Below are 14,055 nucleotides of genomic sequence, written 5' to 3'. Positions count from 1 at the left end.
GGGCAGCGATCGGTTGAAGAGCATGCATTTAAGAGCAGTTGCAGGCCACGGAAGGCGAGACAAACCATGAATTTCCATTCCATCAAATACAAACAAAATAAAATGCTCAACATGGATCATACTGAACTTCAATAGTCTCAATAACCACAGAAGCATTATTGGGTGGTTGTTGTCCTTGATCTTTTTGGCCTTCCTGTGACATCAGGTGGTGTCGGTGTCCTGGAGGGCAGGTAGTTTGCTAGAGATAGCTTTAGGTAATAAAATACAGACATGGGCGAGTTGTTGAGAAGGAAGGATGGTGCTCTCTTCATGCTGATTTAATCAGGAATTGGACAAAGGGAATATCATCATCATCATAATCAATGGGAAGTCACCTCTGTGTCGTACTGTATGTCCTGTGCTGTCACTATACGCGCCACAACAGTCACACTACTCTCTGCAGCAGGACAGACATCATGGCAGACTCACAGGAGTAGGTAGGAATACTTTTGGTCTTTGTATAATGAATAATGACATATTTTCAATATGGAGGAAAGACCACCAGGGTGCCCCTGAAGGAGAGCCAGATGTTGGCCATCTCCCAGCCCCAGAAACATCCCCCTGGACTCCCGACTGGGCAACCCTGTGTGGAGGTGGCAGGACCGAGGTGACCAGAACAGCCAGAGGCACTGTGGGAAGTGTGGCCACATGTTCCTGGCGGTAATTCCTGGCTGTTTTCTCCCATCACAGCAGTGGGAGTGTGCATGGTTGACATTGTTAAAGGGGACTGTTGTAAGCTAGATGAGGACACATAATTGATTCATTTTTATTTGAAAGAAAATGGAAATCACTGTCAACTGTATATGTTTAAAGAGACTGATGGGAGTATTCACAAGAGACAGTAGCATAGCGAGAGAGAAGCTGAATCAGGCAAGTCTAAAGAAATCATGTGTAAAAACACTTACATTTGTACTTACACTGTTTGATACCGTATTTGATCATTTGAAAATTGCATCACTAAAGAAGCAATGTTTACCGATCAAATATATTGTTTACTGACTACCTATCTGAAATGTCATTTAAAGGCTACCGTTAGTAAAACATTTATCAGCTTTCTGCCTTATCAGCTATGCCCTCTAGTGGACTAATGTTGCAACGCATCGGCATGACCATGTACTGCTAACTGTTGTGTCCACACCCCTCCACAAATACAGGTCAAATCATATTGCCCTATACTCGTCAGTATCCCCAGGGTAAACAACCAAATGATCTAAACCACCTTGTGCCTCCCCCCCCAAATGGCACCCTATTCAGTACACCACTTTTGACCAGGTCCCACAGGACTCTGTTCAAAACTATTGCACTATATTTTTTTCATATTTTACCTTAATTTAATGAGGCAAGTCAGTTAAGAACAAATTCAGCAAACTATAGGGAATAGGGTGCCATTTGGGACAGATCTATTGTCAGTAGAAAGTAAAACATGTTCCTGGTCTATTGGTATACCTTGATAAGAGTCCATCAGAGCAGAAAACAGTTGTGTAATTTCTTGCAAAGTCAACCGACTGAGCCACACCAAAATAACGGTTGGTTACAGACCACTGTTAATTCGGTTATTCATTGCAAATGTTTATTACAATTTATGATGCAAACAGTAAGTCTCCCTTATCGGAACAGTTCATGGAATATGAGGAAATGAAAACACCGAAGGGCAGAACAGGAAAAAAACGACAGGTTTTGAGATAAGCACTCAATTCCTTACACTGTAATTTGGCATCTGCTCCCTCGTTGTACTTCTGTATATGGTCGATAAAAAACAAAGAACAAGGCATGCATAATAGTTTTATAATGCACATTGATCAAGGAAACCACTTATTTAAAAAATCCCATATGGTCCCTTTCTGCTAAGTTTTCACTCGTGGACTATTCCTCATCTCTAACTTGGGACACTATATTCATCCTGTTCAGGGTCGGTTTCTAAGGTGAACCTGGGCCCAGCTCTGCTTGAGGGAACTCATCTGACTTTCTAACATTGCCAACTACTGAGATGTTACATAGCTCCAACCACTTTTTACTGCATATTATCATCAAGCTATTTTCAATCATTTCATTCACAGTTAAATATCTTTCTGATCTTGTCTGCTAGCTAACAATTTGAACCTCAAACCCCAGAGAGATGGTTATATAGCCAATATTATTCCTTTTCATTCTTCCAAATTAAAATGTCCCCTCCCATTGTCGTATATGGTCCTTTCAATCTTACCACAGCATGTCGACCCCCAGAGTTCCATGCTGCCTACAACCCATTGGCCTACCTACACTCCAGTCTTGGAGCATGGGACTAGTCCATGTCCACAGACAACACATTGCCGTTTGGAAATGGGATTACCTTAAATGCCAATACAAGTGACAAACTCTTAAGAAATGTAACTATTTCCAATACATTAATGTAGATCAATGCAGGGCTCAGTTTATTAGAAGAAAATGACACAGCCAGAGAGACGGAAGGGTTTTCTTTAAGGTGAGTGCTGTTGTCTACTTGGCCACACTTCTTACTATGTAAAAAATATAGGATGAAGAAAAGACATTAATGAAACATGATTAAACACGAGTCATGTCTGTATGTTGCCTTTCCTGTTAAAAAAGTATTGCGATGTGTACAACTAATCAGCTGTCTCACTGCTCAAAATGTGTTGGAAGGTGGCAGATTAGATTCATTTACAGATTTACAATTATATACTGCATTTGTCACACCAACAGATGTCATGGGGAGGCGAATAGATGGAAACAAAATAGAAAAGATTAATCCGTTAGAATTATTTAAAACACTTCTGCAGAACCAATGCTATGTTAATTCTCTTGGAAAAAAAGAGACAGTGTAACCCCAAAAAAGTGTTCTGGAGACCAATAAAAGTATTGGGTTCAAGTTGTACTGTTTTTTTCTGGTGGCGGAGGCAGACTTTATAAACCAAACATGGGACTGAGTATGGTGGCGGTAGAAGTGGGGTGTCTCCCTGTAGCACCTCCTGGTGCCGGGGCTCTAGTCAATGTACTGGGAGAGCCAGCGGAAGCCCTCGCCGTAACCCTGCCTCTTCAGCACGCTGCACATGAACACCTCCAGTGGTCTCGTGTTCAGCTCCTTCATGGGAATGTTGCCCTGGAGACCAGACAAACATTGTCAGGGAACCACATCATTAAAATGTATGGTTATTCTAAGCAGCTGTGGGGCTCCGTTTGTTTTTGTTCTTCTGTTCTAAAAACCTTAACTACATCATAGAGGTGGCCTTTCAACAGGATATTGCTTTGGTTAATGGTGGGGCTAGGAGCCGACAGGGTGAAACTGTAGGCCCTAGTTATAGCCATGTCTTGTCCCTATGAGCACATATAGACCCTTGAATGGATGAGGGTTTGTATAATTCTGAAAACAGGTGCACTGTTATTTGTTGTACAGTAGTTCTACTGGGAGGAGAAGTGGGTGGCACAGTAGTATCAGGAGATGTGTGTTCGTGCAGGGATCTCCTTACCTTGCCTGTTGTCTGACCATATAATCCAAACATCTCACGTAGTGTCTCCTCACTGACGGCTTCTGTTTTGTCAATCTTGTTGCCGAGGACCAGGATAGGCACGTTTCCAATGGTCTCATCTGTCATTAGAGCCTGCATGGACCACAGGACGGAAATGTCTGGTTAGTTATCACAATAGTCCACTAAACATGTCATGATCTTCGACATTATCTATCTGTGAAATGGCAAGGCATGCCTTCATTGCAACTGAAAATTGTATCTATTTTATTTTTACCCCTTTATTCTCCCCTATTTTGTGATATCCAAATTGGTAGTTGCAGTCGTTCCATCGCTGCAACTCCTGGTCAGACTCGGTAGAGGCGAAGGTCGAGAGCCGTGCGTCCTCCGAAACACAACCCTGCCAAGCCGTACTCCTTCTTGACACACTGCTCGCTTAACCCGGAAGCCAGCCGCACCAATGTGTTGGATGAAACACTGTACAACAGGTGACTGAAGTCAGCTTGCAACTCGTTAGAGTGCGATGGGACAAGGAAATCCGGCTGGCCAAACCCTCCCCTCACATGGACGACGCTGGGCCAATTGTGCGCTGCATCATTGGTCTCCAGGTCACGGCCGGCTGTAACACAGCCTGAGATCAAAGTAGTGACGCATCAAGAACTGCAATGCTGCGCCACTCGGGAGGCCCCTCAACTGCTTAACTTCTAGCAGATATCATGAAGGTTCATGACACTTTATGAATGGTAAAAGATACCATTATTTCATCAAGCATATAAAGAAATCAGTATGAAACATTAACTGCTTATGAAAAGGCCATCTTTTGATAGAACATCTTTGGCATGGTTTAAGTTGAAATGTGATAGTTTTCAGTCCCATCCATCTTATGAGGTTTTTCCAATGTGGTTGTAAATCAATGACACTCACATCAAGTTCTGTTTTGGACTCTGGCAATCTAGGGAAGTCGATGCAATCCACAAGGAAGACGATGCCGTTGATGGCGGGGAGGTAGTTTTTCCACACTCTGCGAGCTTTGTGAACATACGCACAAAATAAAAGAGATTAGTGCAGTTTTGCTGGGATACACAAATTAACAAATCAATTCTCTCTCACACACACATACCTTGTGCATGGCCTCCAAGGTCAAAGGTGGTGAAGGTCATGCCAGCGATCGTCAGTTCTTCTGAGGCTGGTGGGTAAAATGGGTCATGTTTACATTGGGAAACTACTACACAAGCTCAGTCAATTGAGTAACCATCAAATAGCGCTGCCTTTTATGAACAGGAAGGATGATCCATACTTCACTTGATTGTCAAACCATTAGGTCTGTCAAGAAGCTGGATTGAAAAATTATAAAAACGTGACTATAAAATATCTACTCACTTGGATGTAAAGTTGGCACATGCTGTCCCAATCTGTCATCTTTGAGCATGTGCAGTAGCGTCGTCTTGCCAGCATTGTCCAGTCCAAGAAATACTAACTTGCCCGATTTCTTGTACAGTCCTAAAATGTCATTTAAATGTGTTTCTGAACATTTTTTGTACATTGAAAACAAAGAAGCTGTGACTTTATCACCTTGTCCTTTTGAGACCTGTTGTCTGTCATTTGCCTAACAATGTATTCACAATTAAACCAAATCTTTGGAAAGTCTAAGAAATAAATATTCTCACCAACAAAAGAAGTCAAAGTTGAAAGTATCAAGTTAAAACAGGTATACATAAAATATAGTGAACCAGACTTTTTATCTGAGATTCAAAATACACTACTGACCTGCACTACCACACACAAACATTATACCTAGAGCCCTGGATGAATGCCTGTCTTTTCTGAGTCAGCTCTTAGGACTCGTCATCATCATTACGCAACACCAAGAGAACCTCAGCAGTACCTGTTTAACAAGGTAAGCAGGAGTGCCACCACACCTCTCTGAGATAAGAGCTAGCAAGTGTCACAGAAACTAGAGAGGGCTCTAGAGGGAGGCTAAAGGGAGTGGTAGCAGCAGCCTGAAGTGAGCTTGTTTGTGTTTCACTGTAGCTAGGCAGTGGGCACATGTTGTAAAACAACACATAGGCCTAGTCCCAGACTACTCAAATCACCAGCTACCATGTTCAACCACAAGAGGGAAATATGGATTTCTAAGAACGACAGACAGCACCACACTTGTTGTCAGTCTTTACAACAAGTGGTAATTAGGAAATACGAAAAATAAAAGCTATCAGTACAGAGTAGCTTGAGATCCAGCTTCCTATTCAAGCCATTCAGAGGACAGTATTGAAAGTGGAATAGGTGATGTTTACATGGTACTTACCTAGAAACTGCAATACGCTACTGAAACCACTATAAATCCAATCAAATATGAAGGACATATCCGGAGCTGGTGAATCCTGTAAGAAAGCAAGAACAGAAGTGATGAACAGGCATGCAAGTACAGCACATGACAAAACGATTGACTGATTACTTGCCAAGTTAAATTAAAAGGTACAATTTTAAAAAATCTATTTAAAAAATCCAACAGTGGATTTTAAATATTAATTTATCCCCGGATTCCAAAACTGTTGATAATGATCAATCCATATTACAAGTCTAAGAGTTGGCTACTTCAACCAGCAGAAGTATCAGTGACACAGGCAAAGTAACAAGACACGATTAGGATAGTATATTTGACTTTCCAAAGATAAACTAACAATTAACCAAGAGTTTATGACCTAGAAGACATTACAATCCCTGCTATCAGAGTTCAGCCTGAAGAACATGGTACATGTTGCACAGTTGCAAGGAGAGAGGCCCTCCTATCTGAAGGATTTAGCCACACGTGATAAGAACCATGACAATAATTGGCTCCCCTCAGGAAGTATCATCTTGTTCCAGTCGGATTAATTGGACAGAAGTACATGCAGTTCAGACCAATCTACACACGGTCTCTTTCCTAACAGCCAAGACGTGTGTTCCTGAACATAGCCTTAACAACACTGACTCAGAGCATGCTGAAGTGGACCATGGGTCTTAGTTGGGATAATCCCAACCCCCACCAGATTTTGTTTGCCAAACATTATCTTATTGTACTTTCCATGACAAAAGAACAAAGATTTCTGCATAGCGCATCCGTAAAAACTGTTTGACTAAACAAACCAATGACCATCTAAAAGTCCTCTAAAATAAGTTTGTCCTGTAAAATAAACTGCAATTCACACTCAAAAGGTCAGTTACCCTTGAATATTTTATTCCCTTTCCTATTTTCCCTGCAACAAATAAAACGTGCTCTAACATCTACACATAAACGCTTCCTTCAGTAAGCACTGAGCAGGAGAAAATATATTTTATCTGGGGGAGAAAAAAAAGAAAGAAACGTGGCTGGCTGAGGAGGCTATTTTCCACCGTAATTCCACGACACCAAGACTTTTGTCTCAGCACTCAGACTCAACTCTTTCCCTAGCTAGTGTGGCACCACAATGTGCCAGGCAGGCTGACCAACCTGTGGCTCTAGTTACACAACATGCAAACAGCTCCAGGGCTAAAGTATAAGGGAGTTAAAGGTCAAGACCATGCAAATAGCTTCTACACCTGCATTGTTGCTGTTTGGGGTTTTAGGCTGGGTTTCTGTACAGCACTTTGAGATATCAGCTGATGTAAGAAGGGCTATATAAATACATTTGATTTGAAATACAGCTGAAGTAGGCTACACGTCAGCAGGAGCTCTCCTCCTGGCTGGCTCCCTGTGTGTGACGTGATCCAGCAGAAGATGCTGGTCTAACAGTGTAGCCAGCAGATATAGGCTAGTGGAGATGTATCATCTAGCCATCAAAGCAAGATAGCCCTACTCTGAACAGTTACCTTGATTGCTTTAAGCTGGCGACCATACCATTCTGATTTTAAATGACTACTATAGTCACCCTGCACAGAGATACAATATATTTAGTATTCTATTGTGTTTTAAAAAACTGGAATCCTTAAGTCCTACTATTTCTCCTCAAGCAAGGGGTGAGGCCGATGACAAAGGACACCATCAAGCCAACTCCTTGAATGGCACACTCCAACCTATTTATACATGTGATATTGTTTTTCAACAGGAAGTTTTTTTTTTAATAGCTGGAGTGTACCTTTAATGGTGAAACAGCCATGTATGTTTGCGATATTAAAACAAAGAAGCTGCAAACAATGAACAAACACTGTTTTATCCCACTTGGACATCACTACACATGCGATAGGTGAGCCCAATATCTATTTCAAAATGTTGTTTTAACCTGCTGCACAGCACTCATCAGCTTGGGGTCTATGCTGACATATGGATCACTTGGCTATTTGATATTTGACTTAGAATTTTAGGACCCCTTTTGGTATCCCCCATAACAAAATATATAGAATATTGATTTTGGACTTTACTACTATAGCCCATAGAAATGCATTGTATAACACATTCATAAATAGACAGCCGAAAATGTTTTATCGTAAGGAATAGAGTTTTCAAGTGTCTGTCCTATATCTAGGAGATATAAGATGGCTCATGAAGTAAATAAATATATATGATAGATATTTAACCCATTTTTGGGGGTAGGCACAAAACTACTTATATTTATTTTATTTTTATTTAACCAGATAGGCTAGTTGAGAACAAGTTCTCATTTACAACTGCGACCTGGCCATGATAAAGCAAAGCAGTGCGACACAAACAACAACATAGAATAAACAAACATATAGTAAATAACACAATAAGGAACAAAATCTATATACAGTGTGTGAAAATGAGGTAAGATTAGGAAGGAAAGGCAATAAATAGGCCGTAGTGGCAAAGTCATTACAATTTAGCAATTAAACACTGGAGTGATAGATGTGCAGAAGATGAATGTGCAAGTAGAGATACTGGGGTGCAAAGGAAAAACACATTTTTGTTACGAAAATCCAGTAATAAACATTTATTTGACTGATTTAGTTATTTATATTAGCCAGCAGAATAGTGTTCAACTAATTCACCAACTACCTCCCATTCACCAACTACCTCCCATTCACCAACTACCTCCCATTCACCAACTACCTCCCATTCACCAACTACCTCCCATTCACCAACTACACCCCCATACACTTTTTTACCTAGTACCAGTTACCTTCAGACGATTCCTTTGACACTCACAGAACCAAACGGAGAGAACCTCCCCAAACGGTTCAGATGCTACAAACAGGTTGGCACCTCGGCGGTACCAACTTCAGCCGAGTCCCATGGGGCCAAACCGTTCGGACGCTACAGACGTTTTCATGAGAAGACAGATTGTCGGGATGTTTCATGGTCTGACAGCTGTATCTCGGCCACCTAACACTGCAAATGCGGAAAGCCACCAAAGGCAGAAGTGGTGGATCTCTAGCTTAAACTGGCAGATTTTGATAGGATTTTTTTTACATCAATAGAGTCTGTTCTACTTAATTATTTTAATTCCTCTTAACATCACAGTCCTTTATGTCATTGATCAATATAAGCCCAACAATATTTCATGCAACCGTTTCCTACAGTTTGGACTAATGATTACAACCCAGACTCCCAGACAGATCTAAACGCCAGACCAGCTGGCTCGTGTTCTCACCTTGTTGCTCGAGCCTCTCAAATTGAAGGATTTGAATTAAAACGGAAGCAAACTACAGGTTCTGACAGCTCGCTATAATATACATACACTGATCAATCAAGTCACCGTTTTCTAGACCTAGTAGAATTTGAGGTGAGAGCAGATAGCTAAAAAAAATAGCTGCTATAAATGGGGGAAAAGTAATGTTACTGGGATTAAATTCAGTGTAGTCCGTATCAAACTCATCTGAAACGTTTAACATTGGCAGGAATTGGAAGACAAAGGACAGACACATAGCGGAAAACCTGGTAATAAACTTTTATTTGACTGATTTAGCTATTTATATCAGCGAGCTGAAGTGTCCAACTAATGTAAGAATTCACCAACTCACACACAAACAATGTGGATTATGTCTCCGACACCTATCGATTTTGATTTTTTTTACTACAAATAAAAACAATTTGAGCTCGAAATGGTGCCTGTCCGTAACATTGCATTTTAGTTTACGATGCAAAACCGTTATGATTAATAATAGTTATGACGACTATATCCAGCTTGCTAACGAACGTTTGATAGCCAAGCTAGCTAAAGGATATCGAGCTGTGAGTCACAAATTGTACCTTTAGCTGCCAGCGAGAATATGTTTTGTTGTTCACAATTGTTGTAGCTTGCTAACTAACATTAAAATCTAGCTACAGTAGCGTTGACATAGTTACACAGGTAAGTTGCTATTAGCTAGGTTAGTGCATCTGAATTCATAGATACGTGTCAGTTTCATAGATAACCAAGTTATAGTAGCATCGAGTTAATTGCAAACATAAGGAAGCGCTAGGTGTATTGACAGTAAAGCTGTTTGTTACAGCTAGAGAACATAGCAATATAAAAATGCAAATGGACCTACTTTAAGGTTACCACATTACATGTCAAAGTAACTTGAAATTGTTCATTAGCTACCGTCGGCAATTTGATTGAGGGTTTCTGACCGACTAACTCACGTTAGCATATACCGTTAGCTAGCTATCCGCGCTAGCCTTAATACCGAACGTTCAAATACACTTTCGCAAACCCCATATTTGAAATCATTTATGCTTACACTTACCCGTTATCTAAGTGTAGATCAATTGAGGAAATATGTTTGCTCTTAAAATCATGAAAATTTGCTTTACGGTCAAATGAGAGCACGCAATTCACTTCTTCTTCTCCACCTTCGCGTTATGTTACAGAGCCACGACACAGCAATGCAATCTGTGTCCAGTAACTCTCCAGCCGCTTCCTGTTTATGTTTCAGAATCATCTTTCCGGTAGGGGAACATAAATGTGAACCATATTCTAGCACTTATGTCATCTAAACGTGTTAACACAGAACACATTTGATTTAAATAATAATATTCATCCTGCAATGTTATTTGATAACAAGGCAGTTTGTTATGTCTATATTTCTGATCTGAACATGTTTCTACTGAACATGTTTCTGAACATGTTTCTCCTACCAGTCCAGAGTCTTCAACTCCAGGAGAAACCCTGGAGAAATTAATTAATTAAAAAGTTAACCATTAGTCTGGTTTTATATAAACTAATTGTATTTGTAATACACAGTCTGTCACCATGTATTTAACCAATCCTACATATTTTTACTCAAACAGAGGAAGCGAAGACAGTACAACATTGCGAGTGTTTCCAGTACTGTAGAAATCAACTATGCACAGGAAGTGCCACGTGTACCAACTGCGCATGCTTGAAGAGGTTTTACGTTGTTCGTGCTGGGTGGGGAATCCCAAGAAGAGTGAAGGAACACAGATATTACGGAAAGGACAGTCTCACACGATTTTATTGACAAGGCCTACACCCGTAGTTGGACGGGGAACGGTCCTAACCATGGTCTGTGATAGCTAACGAGTCGACTAATTCACTTTTTTTTCTCCATTTTTTTTTTCAACCTGAAAGACGCTCCGTTAAACAAACATATCCCATTGCTAGCGAAACAGCTATCTTAGCTGGTTAGCTAAGTAAGACGCAGCTAACTATTCGCCGACGAAGCTTTTAAATTTGATTACGGTCGGTGTCTATTTCAAGATGTCCAGTACGGGGTTCAACTTTCAGAATGGACCAGGAGGACAGCCATACGCAAATGGTGAGCAATTTCGCACTAATATTAGCTAGCTAACATTACCTAATCACAACGGTTTAGTAACTAGCGCGTTAACAAGATAGGCTTTTACTTTATCCTAATCTGTTTTGGCCGGTTAGCAAGCTGGCTAGCTAACTACATTAGCTTGCTGCCTTGATAATAATGCTAACCTAAAAAAATGGCTAATGTTAGTGGTGGGCTAATTTACTCTTATCAAGACCACAGTTTGAAATTAACATTGTTCATGTTAGTTAAGTTAGCAATTAGGATATAACTGATCGCTTTGATTGATACCTAACTTTTAGCTAGCTATGATCATCTGTTTTAGCTAGAGTTGTTGACAAATGAACTCGCGTATCTAGCTATCTACACTTAGTTATAGCTGCAATTTGTGTCAGTCTCTAGTCTAACTGATAATTAACGTTAGCTAGCGACTAGTGCTACCTTGAATGACGTTAGTCAACTCCAATTGAATATCAAGTTCAGGGGAGAGACTGATACTTTGGATCATGATGATGCTACAAGTTGTCAGTTTAGCTAGCCAATTTTCTACTGTAGTTAGCTATAACTAGTTGACTCGTACGTGGATCTTATATTTGGGTAATTGACCAAAAATATTAGCTATATAATTTGAGTCTTGTAATTTGATTGATACCCTGTCGACTGATAAACTGTCATCCTCTAGTTGATTTAGTCTTTGTTTAGGGCTAAACTTTCCTCTCCTTTGTTGAAGTTCTTTGTGTAAGGGTCGCGTGACTTTGTTGCCTTTTTCGAATCACTTGGCTGGTGTCACATAAAATATAAAATTATAGTTATAATCGTATTATGCTTTGCAACATCTACTCAGAAGTGAATGACGTACCACAGCGCTTTTTTTGTGCTCTACCTCTGTGTACATGTGGCACATTGGGACGATCCGTTTCAGTTGCATTACTTAAAAATAAAAATAAATCAGTAGTATAAATATACTTTTTGTCTGGCATTTCTCTCCCTGAATGACATGTAAAGTACATACATACATACAGTACCAGTCAAAAGTTTGGACACACTTACTCATTCCAGGGGTTCTCTTTATTTTTTACTACTTTCCACATTGTAGAATAATAACGACATCAAAACTATGAAATAACACATGGAATCATGTAGTAACCAAAAAGTGTTAAACAAATAAAAATATTTTTTATATTTGAGATTAATCAGCAGCCACTTTTTGCCTTGATGACAGCTTTGCCCACACTTGGCATTCTCTCAACCAGCTTCATGATGTAGTCACCTGGAATGCATTTCAATTAGCAGGTATGCCTTAAGTTCATTTGTGGAATTTCTTTCCTCATTGTTGTTTGAGCCAATCAGTTGTGACAAGGTAGGGTTGGTATACAGAAGATAGCCCTATTTGGTAAAACACCAAGTCCATATTATGGCAAGAACAGCTGAAATAAGCAAAGAGAAACAACAGTCCATCATTACTTTAAGACATGAAGGTCAGTCAATCTGGAACATTTCAAGAACTTTTAAAGTTTCTTCGAGTGCAGTCGCAAAAACCATCAAACGATATGATGAAACTGGCTCTCAAGAGGAACACCACAGGAAAGGAAGATCCAGAGTTACCTTTGCTACAGAGGATAAGTTCATTAGTTAACATCACCTCAGATTGCAGCCAAAATAAATGCTTCACAGAGTTCAAGTAACAAGACACTTCTCAGCATCAACTGTTCAGAGGAGACTGCATGAATCAGGCCTTCATGGTGGAATTGCTGCAAAGAAACCACTACTAAAAGACACTAATAATAAGAAGAGACTTGCTTGGGCCAAGAAACATGAGCAATGGACATTAGACTGGTGCAAATCTGTACTCTGGTCTGATGAGAGCAAATTTGTGGTTCCAACCGCTGCGTCTTTGAGAGGCGTGGAGTAGGTGAGCGGATGATCTCTGCATGTGAGGGTCCCATCGTGGTGGAGGTGCTTTGGTGGTGACACGGTCCGTGATTTATTTAGGATTCAATGCACACTTAACCAACATGGCTACCACAGCATTCTGCAGCGATACACCATCCCATCTGGTTGGTGCTTAGTGGGACTATCATTTATTTTTCAACAGGGCAATGACCCAACGTACCTCCAGGCTGTGTAAGGGCTGTTTTACCAAGAAGGAGAGTGATGGAGTGCTGCATCAGATGACCTTGCCCCCACAGTCATCTGACCGCAACCCAATTTGAGATGGTTTAGGATGAGTTGGACTGCAGAGTGAAGGAAAAGCACCCAACAAGTGTTCGGCATATGTGGAAACTCCTTCAAGACGGTTGGAAAAGCATTCCAGGTGAAGCTGCTTGAGAGAATGCCAAGAGTGTGCAAAGCTGTCAAGGCAAAGGGTGGCTCCTTTGAAGAATATAAGATATATTGATTTGTTTAACACTTTTTTTTTTCTTACTACATTATTCCATATGTGTTATTTCATAGATTTGATGTCATCCCTATTCTACAATGTAAAAAATAATGTAGTACACACAAGTCAAAATAGAGACGAACCCTTGAATGAGTGTGTATATAAACTTTTGACTGAGTGTACAGTTTGAAAACTGTTTCATATCAATAATCTCTGGAGGGAACGTTAACCATCCAACCGGACTGAATTAAACACTAACTGTCAAACTGTGTTATTTGTACAGAACCAGTAGTACTCATTCTTTGTCTATAGATAACCAGAGAGTGTTTCAATTAGAGCAGGACATGTTCTTTATGCTGTTGGGTTTGGCTATTGTTGATTTATGATTAAGCTTCATATTTTCCTTATCTCTGTAATCGAGGCAATAAAAAGTCTCTACTCCAACAGGTTTTTGAACTCTGATCATTCTGACCAAAGTGGATTTAATCTAGGGTGAAT

The 14,055-nt window shown here is 40.2% G+C and overlaps 1 protein-coding gene across 1 annotated transcript; it reads right to left on the bottom strand.

The window, feature by feature from the left end:
• Positions 1-1,587: 1,587 nt before the first annotated feature.
• LOC124013635 (GTP-binding protein SAR1a) lies at positions 1,588-10,303 on the bottom strand. The gene is made up of 7 exons (XM_046327982.1): positions 10,146-10,303; positions 5,806-5,881; positions 4,881-5,000; positions 4,621-4,686; positions 4,425-4,528; positions 3,504-3,635; positions 1,588-3,136 (listed from the first exon to the last, which is right to left on the bottom strand). Exons 2-7 carry the CDS (start codon positions 5,861-5,863, stop codon positions 3,020-3,022), a joined length of 597 nt encoding a protein of 198 aa, XP_046183938.1. The 5' UTR covers positions 5,864-5,881; positions 10,146-10,303; the 3' UTR covers positions 1,588-3,019.
• Positions 10,304-14,055: the final 3,752 nt, after the last annotated feature.

Source organism: Oncorhynchus gorbuscha, linkage group LG02 (assembly GCF_021184085.1).
Source record: "Oncorhynchus gorbuscha isolate QuinsamMale2020 ecotype Even-year linkage group LG02, OgorEven_v1.0, whole genome shotgun sequence".
Taxonomy (NCBI): Eukaryota; Metazoa; Chordata; class Actinopteri; order Salmoniformes; family Salmonidae; genus Oncorhynchus; species Oncorhynchus gorbuscha.
Note: the sequence above shows the minus strand (reverse complement) of the source record. Positions and strands in the feature narration are given on the sequence as shown.